The sequence below is a fragment of the Nerophis ophidion genome, linkage group LG22 (assembly GCF_033978795.1).
Source record: "Nerophis ophidion isolate RoL-2023_Sa linkage group LG22, RoL_Noph_v1.0, whole genome shotgun sequence".
Classification (NCBI taxonomy): domain Eukaryota; kingdom Metazoa; phylum Chordata; class Actinopteri; order Syngnathiformes; family Syngnathidae; genus Nerophis; species Nerophis ophidion.
In genome coordinates, this window is record NC_084632.1 from 20054983 (window position 1) to 20069050 (window position 14068).

General features: G+C 40.6%; 1 protein-coding gene across 2 annotated transcripts in view; it reads left to right on the forward strand.

The window, feature by feature from the left end:
- The window catches only part of comp (cartilage oligomeric matrix protein), a 63620-nt gene extending 58104 nt beyond the window's left edge, over positions 1-5516 (forward strand). For both annotated transcript variants that reach the window (XM_061883457.1, XM_061883458.1), the window contains 3 exons: positions 1428-1600; positions 1686-1825; positions 5257-5516. In XM_061883457.1, coding sequence (XP_061739441.1) covers positions 1428-1600; positions 1686-1825; positions 5257-5315 — 372 coding nt within the window. In that variant the 3' untranslated portion in view covers positions 5316-5516. The remainder of the gene's footprint in view (positions 1-1427; positions 1601-1685; positions 1826-5256) is intronic.
- The last annotated feature ends 8552 nt before the right edge of the window (positions 5517-14068 follow it).

A 14068-nucleotide genomic window follows, 5' to 3' on the forward strand; every position in this document is an offset into this window, starting at 1 on the left:
TTCTGTTGTGTTTATGTTGTGTTACTGTGCAGATGTTCTCCTAAAATATGTTTGCCATTCTTGTTTGGTGTGGGTTCACAGTGTGGCGCATATTAGTAACAGTGTTAAAGTTGCTTATACCGCCTCTCTCAGTGTGACCTGTATGGCTGTTGACCAAGTATGCCTTGCGTTCACTCATGTGTGTGTGTGTGTGTGTGTGTGTGTAGAAGCCGCATACATTATGTGGCTGTGCCGACACGCTGTTTGCATGGTGGTAAAGCGGACGTGACGACAGGTTGTAGAGGACGCTAAAGGCAGTGCCTTTAAGGCACGCCCCCAATGTTGTTGCGCGGGTGAAAATCGGGAGATTTTCGGGAGGGGCACTGAAATTCGTGAGTCTCCCAGAAAAATCCAGAGGGTTGGCAAGTATAGGTACGGTCGGCGTTTGAACTTGCCCCACTTGCAGGTGGACTGAGATCCATCTCTCTGGCTGTCTCGGTCTGCCTGTTTAGTCTGGTCCTGGGTTCCGAAGACTGCGTTCACACTTGGCCAAACAAATTGTACGTTATAGGGTTTGTTTTTAACCGAACCAAAAGTGTGAAAATACAGACTATATGCATCACCGCTAGATTCTCCTTAGATCAGGGGTCGGCAACCAGCGACTTTGGAGCCGCATGCGGCTCTTTACCGCCGCCCTAGTGGCTCTCTGGAGCTATTTCAAAAATATATGAAAAATGGAAATGATGAGGGGAAAAAAAACATATTTTTTGTTTTAATATGGTTTCTGCAAGAGGACAAACATGACAAAAACCTCCGTAATTACTATAAAACAAACTGTTTGTATTAAACATGCTTCACTGATTCGAATATTTCGCGAGCGCCGTTTTGTCCTACTAATTTTGGCGGTCCTTGAACTCACCGTAGTACATGTTTACATGTATAACTTTCTCCGACTTTCTAAGACGTGATTTATGCCACTTCTTTTTTTGTCTCATTTTGTCCACCAAACTTATAACGTTGTGCATGAATGCACAAAGGTGAGTTTTGTTGATGTTATTGACTTATGTAGAGTGCTAATCAGACATATTTGGTCACTGCATAACTGAAAGGTAATCAATGCTAACATGCTATTTAGGCTAACTGTATGTACATATTGCATCATTATGCCTCATTTGTAGCTATATTTGAGCCCATTAAGTTTCCTTTAAGTCCTCTTGATTCAATTTATTTCTCATGACACACTATCTGTATGTAATATGGCTTTTAATTTTTTGCGGCTCCAGACGGATTTGTTTTTGTATTTTTGGTACAATATGGCTCTTACAACATTTTGGGTTGCCGACCCCTGCCTTAGATGATCATTTCAACAAATACTTATAATTCGCTGAGCTATGTACTGCAAAAGCAGATGTAAGACATGATCAAGTTTTATTTATGGCTTTGTGAAGGCCGTCAAGTCCAATACAGGACCAGGTGAGAACCTACGGAACGCCCTGTGGCACACCGGCGACACGAGCGACCAGGTGAAGCTGCTATGGAAAGACGCTCGCAATGTTGGCTGGAAGGACAAGACCTCTTACCGCTGGTTCCTCCAGCACCGACCGGCTGATGGATACATCAGGTACCAGTCCCGCTACCACAGCACATTTGTCTACTTTTGGACGGCATATGAAATATTCAATGTTCTTTGCTCTTTCGGGGCGCAGGGTACGCTTCTACGAGGGTCCCCAGAAGGTGGCAGACACCGGAGTGGTAATAGACGGTACAATGAGAGGAGGCCGACTCGGAGTCTTCTGCTTCTCCCAGGAGAACATCATCTGGGCCAACCTGCGTTACCGCTGCAATGGTGACCAACCAAGAAGTCTTTCTGTGATTACATTTGAACTCGGAATTGTAGGACTTTAGGGCAGGGTTATTCAACTGAATTGTTTTGGTGGCCACATTTGAAGAAAACTAAGGACAAAGGGGGCGGACTACTGGGCAGCATGGTGGAAGAGAGGTTAGTGCGTCTGCCTCACAATACGAAGGTCCTGTAGTCCTGGGATCAATCCCGGGCTCGGGATCTTTCTGTGTGGAGTTTGCATGCTCTCCCTGTGACTACGTGGGTTCCCTCCGGGTACTCCGGCTTCCTCCCACTTCCAAAGACATGCACCTGGGGATAAGTTGATTGGCAACACTAAATTGGCCCTAGTGTGTGAATGTGAGTATCTGTCTATCTGTGTTGGCCCTTTGATGAGGTGGCGACTTGTCCAGGGTGTATCCCGACTTCCGCCCGATAGTAGCTGAGATAGGCACCAGCGCCCCCCGCGACTCCAAAGGGAATAAGCGGTAAAAAATGGATGGACGGGGCGGACTACTTTCTTCACTCTTATTTTTATTTTGTTATCCTGAGAACCACGATCATTAGCAGTGGACAACAGGAACACTCTTCTGTTTCTATGGACTACTGCAAAAAAAAACAAAGTCCAATATTAGCTTCAGGCGCTCCAGTGTTTTTAGGAGTTTGCTACAAAAATGAAAGTCTCTTCCAAGTTTTTGAATTGAATCCGCGGGCATTTGGTTGAACAGCCCTGCCTTATGGGGTTCTAATTCAAAGTTTCTATTGTAAACTCCTAGGCTGTTTTCGACGAAGGATTTTCATACTCAATTCTGATTCGTCTAATTTGGCCCGTAGTTCACGATTTGTGGACCGTCTTCAATATATTTTATTATGCTAGCAAAAGCACACATAAGCTAATAGGGATTCCCACATACAAACAGATGTAATTTGTGACATGCTCCACCTCAAAAAGGCTAAAACATTTGACAGTTTAGTAAAGTCCTCAGATCAGCCCGAGTGGTGAACCTAAGGAAGGATCATTACCGTTGCCAATTTCCAGCGAGTCCCACGGAGGGAGGTAAGAGGTTCAATGTCCAATGACTGATAGTCCGATTAGACTTTTCCAACTCAAATAGTTAACTATGCCAAGACACGCATAGGATACTGTATTTGTTATTTAATGCATGTAAGCAGTGGTTCTCAAACTTTAGAATACACTTGGCTCTCCAAGTACCGCCAGAATGACCAGGATTACAGTGTCCGCTATGAGATCGGTAGATTGTGAGTTCAAACCCCGACCGAGTCATAACCAAAGACTATAAAAATGGGACCCATTACCTGCCTGCTTGGCACTCAGCATCAAGAGTTGGAATTGGGGGTTAAATCACCAAAATGATTCCCGAGTGCGACCACCACTGCTGCTCACTGCTCCCCTCACCTCCCAAGGGGTGGAACAAGGTGATGGGTCAAATGCAGAGAGTAATGTCACCACACCTAGTGTGTGTAACTATCAGTGGTACTTTAACTTTCAAAATACAGTAGCAAAGTAGGCCTAAGTATTCATTAAAACAAGGCAGATATTTTGTTTAACAAGTATATTTAATATTTGTGGCCACTGTAAGTAACATTACACAGAGTTTGAACAGTAACACTGTTTGAAAATGGAAAAATAAAACACTACCTTAATCAAGCAATTTTTTGGGGCGTACCACAAGATGGAGCCTGTGTGCCATGAGTGGTACACGTATCGCAGTTTGAGAATCCCTGTATGCAAGGAACTTAAATTGGCAATGAAGAGATTTGAATTTTCTCTTGTAATTGTTAGATAGAGAAAACAAAATGAATAAATGTTGCCTCCCCAAATCATGCGAGTTTATTTCAATACTCTAAATCAGGGGTCTCAAACTCAATTTACCTTGGGGTCACTGGATGCAGAGTCTGGGTGAGGCTGGGCTGCAAGAAAAGATTTCTTAAAACATTTTTTGCATACTCCTCAGCATGTTTAGTTGTATAATGAGGTTTCAAATTGTATTCCTTGTGCACCGCAACTTTCTCTGTGCAAATAAGACACGTCGGGGTCCCCCTGTGCTCAAAAAAGAAATATTGCATCTCCCACTTTTCCTGGAATTGTCTTTGCTCATCACAAACATTTCCCTTCACTGCAGGCTTTGAAAAAGACATGTTTGGGGTTGCGGAATATATTTGTATTTAGCCGACACATGGAGAATAACGTTATTTCCGCAATGTGTGTCGTTCCGCTTTTCCTCCCTAAAGCAACACTTTGGTCGGCCGATAATAGCCGGGAAAGTACCAGGATAGCGAGCGCAAAAATGTGACGGCTCCCGGAGTGTTATCCGGCGTCATATAGAAATATATGTAGTGTTCATCATGTGAGGCAATGCAAATTAAACAATAAAAAAAATAATAATAATAACGGTTTGAATTGATCCAGGTTATCGGGGACTGTTATTACTGACGGACAGGTGTCGCGGTGTGACTGCAGCCAGGCACGTAAGAAAACCCTTGTCTCCATGGCAACGTTCCTGTCGCTTTCACTCATTTGCCGCTTTTCCACGAACGCAGGGGTAGGCAACCCAGAACGTTGAAAGAGCCATTTTGGACTCAAATAAAAAAACGTCTCTGTTTGGAGCCAGAGATTTAAAGTTACGGAAGCACAATTAGCCACAAACTAACGTGTTACGCGTCCGATTCGACCAGCGACTCTCTGTCGGAGTATCAGCGCTGGGGTCCAGTGCACCACAGTTTTGTATTGTCGCTCGGTCCTTTGGCGGAGTGCCTCGGAAGCTACCGGGCCACTTGTCTCACTGACAATGGCGCCGGGGCAGGGAGCGAGAGAGAGACACACACACAGTGACAAAGAGAGCGAGAGAGCGAGCAGGCGAGCGAGGGAGGAAGAGCGCGTGCGGGTCTAGTGGAAAAGCGGAAAAACGTTTTTGTGCCTGCATCACGCAAGTGATGTCAATGTTCGGCGCTTGAGAGCCATATACCACACCGTGATTGGTAGATTCCTTCAGCTCCGCACACAACGCTGTCAAGCGCCATTCATATAAAATTTGCGGGCTGCACTAACATTAAACTTTCTTATTAAGGTGGGGGCCGCAAAATAACGTCTCAGACCCCTGCTCTAAATTGTCCACAGGTGTGAATATTTGTTTTGTTTTGATTGATTGATTGAAACTTTTATGAGTTGATCGCACAGTTCAGTACATATTCCGTACAATTGACCACTAAATGGTAACACCTGAATCAGTTTTTCAACTTGTTTAAGTCGGGGTCCACGTTATTCATGGGGTCTATCTATTTGTTTACTCTGAATGCTGACCAGTCAAAAGTGTACCCTGTGTCTTAGCCAAAGTCAGCTGGGATAGGCTCCAGCTCACCTGTGGCCCTAACGAGGGAAAGCAAATAAAAAAAATTATGTTTCTTTCTGTCTGCAGACACTCTACCAGGAGACTTTGACACTTACCAGGCTCAGCAGGTTCGGGTGGTGGCCTGAAGAGAACGACCATCAAAGCCAAGGAATTCTGAAAAATGCTAAGTCATGCACATTAAAACCTGAAGACTGATTAGTCTGATGATCCAAGTCAATGAAAACTGAATAAGGCCCTAAAATAGTTTGTGTTGGTTACAAGTTGCTCTCAACATCTGACTACTACACATTTTTACAAATTAATAAAGCTGGACTTTTAGTAAATGATGGTGGAATCACTCACATCCATGTTTACTAAGGCTGTCAAAGTAAACGAGTTGGTAACAAATGCTATTAACTACAAAATGATCGCAATAATCGTGCTTAAACACAAGATTATTGACAGTTTAACAAAATCAACACCGTATTTGAAGTAGTTCCTTATTCTTCCTACATGGCATACAAGTGTTTGATTAAAGCAAAGTCAGTAGTACTCAAAAGGTAACTCAACAAAAGCAAAAAAAAAATGCTATTTACTACTCATTTAAAATAAGACTGTCAAAAATAAAGAGTTAACTCATGATTAATAACAAAAAAATATCACATCAATCATGCATAGTTGTAGATTAATCACAATTTATTTTCAGAGCACATGTTCGTTTACCTTAGTTGCAGATGGTGACCTAAATGTGTGTGTGTGTGTGTGTGTGTGTGTGTGCGCAAAGATGGAGACTCCGATTCGTGTGTTCTGTGGCGAATTCCGCTTCAAAATAACTCAAGACAAAACATAAGAGAATATAGTTATCAAATAAAGGACGTGTATTCAAGGAGAACATTTAAAATATTTTGTGTATGACCTGCTGAAAAAATTGCACTCGTGTTTAAACAATCGGGGCTTTTTTCAAGTCAGTTCGAATTATGCAGGCGAGTAATTTTCTGTCATTAATTGTGATTAATCAAAAATGGGATTGGTCTGATTTAAAAAAGTATGGTTTATCCACACTTGTTTTGCTGCAAAATGCCCAGTTGGGGTATAAATTAGTAGTCAAAACGCTAACAACATCAATCCATTCAAAACAGTTTGGGGTGTCCCGAGCCGATATCGATACAAGTCTGATATCCGCAAAAAAGAAAAACAGTATCAGCCTATATCAGTTTGCATCTTAAATCTGCAATACAAGCAGTCCTGCAGAATGTTTACTTGTGCAAAGCTAAACAGTTAAAATCTAAACTTCCTCCAATATTTCTTGTATTTTAGTGAAGTCATGTGTAAAAAGTAAACATGGTAAGCTACACTGTAGCTACTAGGTGCTAGCAGCTAAGCACAAAATAAACAGCACACAAGCTAGACATACACTGTATTGCAAAAAAGTATTTGGCCACCCATCTAAATGATTATATATATGTATATATATATATATATATATATATATATATATATATATATATATATATATATATGTATCTATATATATCTATATATATATGTATCTATATATACATACATATACGTATATACATATATACGTATATATACATACATATACACATGCATATATATACACACATATATATACATACATATATACACACATATATATATATATATATGCATATTTATACACCCTTTTCTTCCTGCTTTTATATAAATATATATATACATATATATACACATACATATATATATATATATATATATATATATATATATATATATATCCAGGTGTCCTAATCACTTGGCCCGGGGTATAAAATAAAGCACTTAGGAATGGAGACTGTTTCTACAAACATTTGTGAAAGAATGGGCCGCTCTGAGTGATTTCCAGTGTGGAACTGTCATAGTATGCCGCCTGTGCAACAAATCCAGTCGTGAAATTTCCTCACTCCAAAATATTCCAAAGTCAACTTTGTTATAAGAAAAGTGAAGAGTTTGGGAACAACAGCAAGTCAGCCACCAAGTGGTTGGCCACGTAAACTGACAGAGAAGGGTCAGCGGATGCTGAAGCACATAGTGCAAAGACTTTCTGCACTATCAGTTGCTACAGAGCTCCAAACTTCATGTGACCTTACAATTAGCCCACGTACAGTACGCAGAGAGCTTCGTGGAAAGGGTTTCCATGGCCTGGCAGCTGTATCTAAGCCATACATCATCAAGTCCAATGCAAAGCGTGGGATGCAGTGGTGTAAAGCACGTCGCCACTGGACTCTAGAGCAGTGGAGACGCATTCTCTGGACTGATATGTCCCTCTTTTCCATCTGGAAATCTGATGGACCAGTCTGGGTTTGGAGGTTGCTAGGAGAACGCTACATTTCGGACTGCATTGTGCCGAGGGTGAAATTTGGTGGAGGAGGAATTGTGGTCAAGTGTTGGGCTTGGCCCCTTAGTTCCTGTGAAAGGAACTTTGAATGTTGCAAGATACCAAAACATTTTGGTCAATTCCATGGGATGGCACTTCAAGTTGATATGTGAGTAAAGGCCAAATACTTTTGGCAATATAGTGTATGTAGTAAGTGAAAAACAACATTGCAGTTTACAACTCAGCATTTGTCAATATAAACACGTATCAAATAATAATAGTCGCATATTATTTATATATTGAAATCTCCAAGCCAGAAATGTATTAAAAAGTATTCACTACCGAAAGTGTCTGCATCATTCAACTTACTGTGTCGGTGTCGCCAAAAGAACAATTACCACTTCACGTAAAATGAACAACAGCATAAGTCTAAGTCTGATTAGTGGTTTTGAAGCGAGAGTGTCCGCCCTGAGATCGGTAGGTCTTGAGTTCAAATCCCGGCCGAGTCATACCAAAGACTATAAAAATGGGACCCATTACCTCCCTGCTTGGCACTCAGCATCAAGGGTTGGAATTGGGGGTTAACTCACCAAAACAATTCCCGAGCGCAGCCACCGTTACTGCTCACTGCTCTCCTCACAACCCAGGGGGTGAACAAGGGGATGGGTCAAATGCAGGGGATAATTTCACCACACTTAGTGTGTGTGTGACTATCATAGGTACTTTAACTTTAATTTAATCCAGACAGTTAATATCCATCTATCTTCTTCCGCTTATCCGTGGTCGGGTCACGGGGGCAGCAGCCTAAGCAGGGAAGCCCAGACTTCCCTCTCCCCAGCCACTCGTCCAGCTCCTCCCGGGGGGATCCCGAGGCGTTCCCAGGCCAGCCGGGAGGTAGTCTTTCCAACGTGTCCTGAGTCTTCCCCGTGGCCTCCTACCGGTCGGACCCCCCGAGGGAGACGTTCGGGTGGTGTCCTGACCAGATGCACAAACCACCTCATCTGGCTACACTTGACAGTAAAGGAAATTGGTAATTGTTACTATTGTTATCTGAGAAATATTATTTATTGTATCGAATCAATATTGGCATCAGCCAATACGCAAGGCTGCAATATTTGTATCGCATCGGGGCACCCCTAAAAAAAAAAACAGTCCTGTCTGAATCGTCAATTAGCCAACGAAATGCAAGTACTAGAGCAGTGGTTCTTAACCTGGGTTCGATCGAACCCTAGGAGTTCGGTGAGTTGGCCTCAGGGGTTCGGCAGAGGTCAAAACACACCCGATTCATCGTCTCAGTAAAAACTTCTCCTTATCGGCGTGTTACGGATACGGAACAGCAGAAGTCAGACTGATCTGCAGGTGTGTAATTTGTTGTGACTTTATGCACTGTGTTGGTTTACTTCTTTGAACAAGTTGATGTTCATGCACGGTTCATTTTGTGCACCAGTAAAAAAAACATGGTAACACTTTAGTATGGGCAACATATTCACCATTGATTAGTTGCTTATTAACATGCAAATTAGTAACATATTGGCTCTTAGCTAGTCATTATTAAGTACTTATAATGCCTTATTCGGCATGGCCTTATTTTACCCTAACCCTTTAACCCTAACCCTAACCAAATAACTCTAAATTAAGTCTTTGTTACTTACAATATGTTCTCCATACTAAAGTGTTAACAAAAACACATAACTTAGTCTTAAATGAAATATATATATATATTTTTTTTTCACCAAGAAAGGTTCGATGAATGCGCATATGAAACTAATGGGGTTCGGTACCTCCAACAAGGTTAAGAACCACTGTACTAGAGCGTTAAGTAAAAGACATGCACTTTTGGTAACTCAATTGCTTTTAGTGGAAATCAAAACCTTTTCACAAGCATGCACATATCCAAAAATAATCTTGCAAATTGGCATTTTGGAAATACAGATTAGAAAATCGAAGGCAGAGACAATATACAGCACGGCGGTTAGAAACATCATGCGCGCTCACAGTCACATGTCGCAAATCAAGACTTGGGTGCAGAGAACACGAGTCATCCACATTCAAATTTAATTGGCATTTTTCTTTCAGCTTATAAACAAACGGTCACATTAGTAGAATCACATGGCAACAAAGAAATACCTACAGACCTTTTTTTTTTACTACGACTTACAGGACAACAGTGATCAAATGCTATCACTATAAGCTTGAAGAGGACCGGAAACTTTTTCTGAAGACTTTTCCACTTTTCAATGAACTGTACAGTTCTTTAGAAAAAAACGTGTGCAATTAAAGGGAACTTTTTCATTCAGACCTAAAACAAACACGCGATGAGGACTGACTGAAGAATACACCTTTGAGACACTCCACTCGATATGCTTTATTTACCTCCTATGAACACAAGATGGGTGCATGTTGTGCTAAACCAGGGGTGTCCAAAGTGTCTTGACTGAGGGGATATTCTCCATCGTTAGATCACACCAGTTTGTAACTAAAATACGAACGTTTTGCTCCAATAGTTTAGCGTATACTCATAGGCGCCGATCCCGACAATGCCGAGCACCCACGTGGGAGTGATGCCAACTTTCAATCTTTCAAATAATGTTGAAAAATATCAATCTTGTTGATGTTAGTTTTGTGGTAAGATTGATCTGTTTTACGTACTAAAAAGTCACCGATCATGTAGTCTTTAATTAAAAAATCCTAAGCAAGATTTCATTGTGCCCGATAATGAATGAAGGGCATACCTACTCAACAGCCATACGTTTTGTGTTGCTATTATCATTATTGGATTTTATCTAGTTTGCACTTTGTCTATGTTATTTCTATTATCATTATTGACTCATTTTTGCCTTATTATTTTTATTTTCCTATTTTAATGATGTTGGATCTGTGTTGTTGTTGTTGGGGACAAGTGTTGTAAATTGGCTTTAGCTACAAACACTATGATGCATACATTGGATAACTGTTTCAGATGTCTACTCAGTGGCCTAGTGGGTAGAGTGTCCACCCTGAGATCGGTAGGCCGTGAGTTCAAATCCTTAGTCATACCTAAGACTATAAAAACGGGACCCATTACCTCCCTGCTTGGCACTCTGCATCAAGGGTTGGAATTGGGGGTTAAATCACCGCTGCTGCCCACTGCTCCCCTCACCTCCCAGGGGGTGATCAAGGGTGATGGGTCAAATGCAGAGAATAATTTCGCCACATCTAGTGTGTGTGACAATCATTGGTACTTTATGTTTTTTGTATCTGTCCCAATTTCAAATAAACCTTATTAATAATAATGTCACACTAAAAGTGTCAGTATGAACAATACCAACACTGTCATAAACATGTGCCATATAGTGAAACCACACTAAACAAAAACGACAAACACATTTTAGAAGAATATTTGCACACTACATTAAGATTACAGAACAAATTCCCAGAATTCTCTGCAGCACCAACTTTTACAGGACGCTACTATATAAACAAACGCCATTGGTAGATCTACACCTAACATCCACTGTAATGATACCAGGTACAATAGCGTATTTAGTCGACACTACTATATTTTTTAACATTACAAAATCTTCTTGTTTTTTTTAAAATTTATATTATGTTTATAAACTCAAGAAATATGTCCCTGGACACATGTGGACTTTGAATATGACCAATGTACGAACCTGTAACTACTTGGTATCGGATTGTTTAATGAATGGATCCCCATTAGCTGACGCCAAGGCGACTGCTAGTCTTCCTGGGGTCCATATAGGAGCATACAAAATTAAAATACAAACAATACAAGCATTACAAAACATTATACAATGGAAAAATACAACATAAGATAAAAAAGCTAGTTAAAACTTTGAAACCCAAAAATGTGGTATCATCCGAAACTATTGTAAAGCATCCAAACAACAGAAGAATAAGTGATTATTACATTTTAACAAAAGTGTAGATAGAACATGTTAAAAGAGAAAGTAAACAGATATTAAAAGTAAAAACAACAAGTAGATTTAATTATTAATTTTCTACCACTTGTCCTTAATAATGTTGAGAAAATAATAGAATGATAAATGACACAATATGTTACTGCATATGTCAGCAAACTAATTAGGAGCCTATTTTTGCTTACTTACTAATTAAAAGACAAGTTGTCTTGTATGTTCACTATTTCATTTAAGGAGTAAATTGCAAAAAGAAACATATATTTAATGTACCCTAAGAATTTTTTGTCTAAAGAAAGCCAATGATTAATTTTTTTTTTTGTGGTCGCCTTTATTTAGAAAAATACAGAAATACTTTTGGTGCCGCTACCAAAATATTGTTATCAGGACAACACTAATACACACACACCGAGTACCCACTGGCAGAAATGTAGATCGGCGCCTGTTCGTATACTTATAGCATGTTTAATGTATCGAATGCATCCTTTCACTTTCCTTCAAGTTTGGACACCCCTGTGGTAATTATTTCAGCAGGTAAGACCTGTCACCAACCGTAGCAATGAAGGTCAGCTTCGAGGTGATATGTGCATCTCGTACTTTCCATGCATAAAGCCTGAAATGTTGCTTTTCCTCACAACCAGCATAATTCACACACAACCAGACTAGAGCTTTCCAGAGCCCCCCTTAAGATCAAAATAACTGTTTCTCCTCATGTCAGTTAAAGTTGTATTAGCTGCCTCACTTGTGTCAATCCCAATTCCCATCACCCAGCACCCTTCCTACAAAAAGCATCTTGTGTAGCTTTTCTGTATTGAAGAATATGCTTTCTAGCGCACTGTTATTACTTGAATAGCGAACGACCACGTACTCAAAAGCTCAGGGGGCGTCTTGTGTGTAGGGATGCAACAATTAACTGGTTTTAGGATTCATCGTGACTAAAAACATTGCAATTATTGAATTACAAAAGCTCCTCAATGTGTTTCAGTCCTCCTCACTCGGACATTATCCTGGTACTTTATTTTGGGTCCAACCTGCACGCAAAGAAAACAAAAATATAGCAGCGAAGCACGCGCTTATACGCAGCTACCGAGACACATGCAAGTACACAACATTAGCAGCACTATACAATGGTATCTAATTATGTGTGTTGCACTTACTAACAAAGCATAAAATAGAATAATAAAAATAAATAAATGGGCATGGAATGACAGTTGGTGATAGTAACATTTGAGTTTATTCCCCACATGATTAACATTTTTCCCTACATGACAGGGGTCGGCAACCAACGGCTCCGGAGCCGCATGCGGCTCTTGGGCCACTCGGATGTGGCTCAGCTCTCCCGTTCAAAGGCAAAAGCCAGTAACTCAATTTTGGTCAAAACTGGTCAAAATTAGTGTATGCGATATTGTAATTTGTTCCGTAAGTAAGCAGCTTACTAACGGAACAAATTACAATATCGCATACACTAATGTAAAGCATATCACCTAGTAACTCCAAAATTATTATCAGCTCAGTCTTGACCAAAATTGAGTTACTGGGTTTTGCCTTTGGACGGGAGAGCTGCATATGCCCCCCCCCCCCCCCACCCCTTGTTAATTCTGGGGGTTTCCGGATTTTGGTGCCTCTCTTGGACATCACCCGGGGCTAACATTCTCCGATTTTCACTCGGACAACAATATTGAGGGCGTGCCGTGATGGCTTTACTTTTAACGTCCTCTACAACATCTCTCCTCTACAACATGTCATTGCGCCCGCCTTTACACCATGCTATCTTCTTTGCCAGCTGACATTTTGCTGCTTCTATCGTCACACGTGCGAGATTGCAAGGCATACTTGTTCAACAGCCATACAGATTACACAGAAGGTTCTGATATAAACAACTTTAACACTCTTACTAATATGCGCCACACTGTGAACCCACACCAAACAAGAATGACAAACACATTTCGGGAGAACATCGGCACAGTGACACATTATAAACACAACATAATTACCCAGAATCCAATGCATCCATGAGTATTCCTGACTATATTATACAACCCCGCCGACCTCAACCGACGCACGGGGGTGGGGCGTGTATAATATAGTCAGGAAGACTTATGGATGCATTGGATTCTGGGTAATTGTTATGTTGCGTTTATAATGTGTTACAGTGCCAATGTTCTCCCGAAATGTGTTTGTCATTCTTGTTTGGTGTGGGTTCACAGTGTGGCGCATATTAGTAAGAGTGTTAAAGTTGTTCATATCACAACCTTTAGTGTGACCTGTATGGCTGTTGAACGAGACCTCTGGTTTACACATAGCACAAAGCAAAAAATTAAAAACTCTTTATGCTGTGTTATTTCATTTTAAATTTCAAAAGCGTTTTGTGGCTCCCATTATCTTCTTTATTTTGTGGAACGGGTCAAAATGGCTCTTTCAGTGGTAAAGGTTGCAGACCCCTGCTATATGAGTAAGAAAGTTAACCTTAAGCCTTATATCAATCACACAAGTACTATGATAATTATCAACAATACTATTTGTATCATAATGTTATTTGATTTTGTCGTCAAATTATCGTATTTTCCGGATTACAAAGCACACCCACTAAAATTTTGGAAGAAAAAATATGTTCCCATGTATTAGC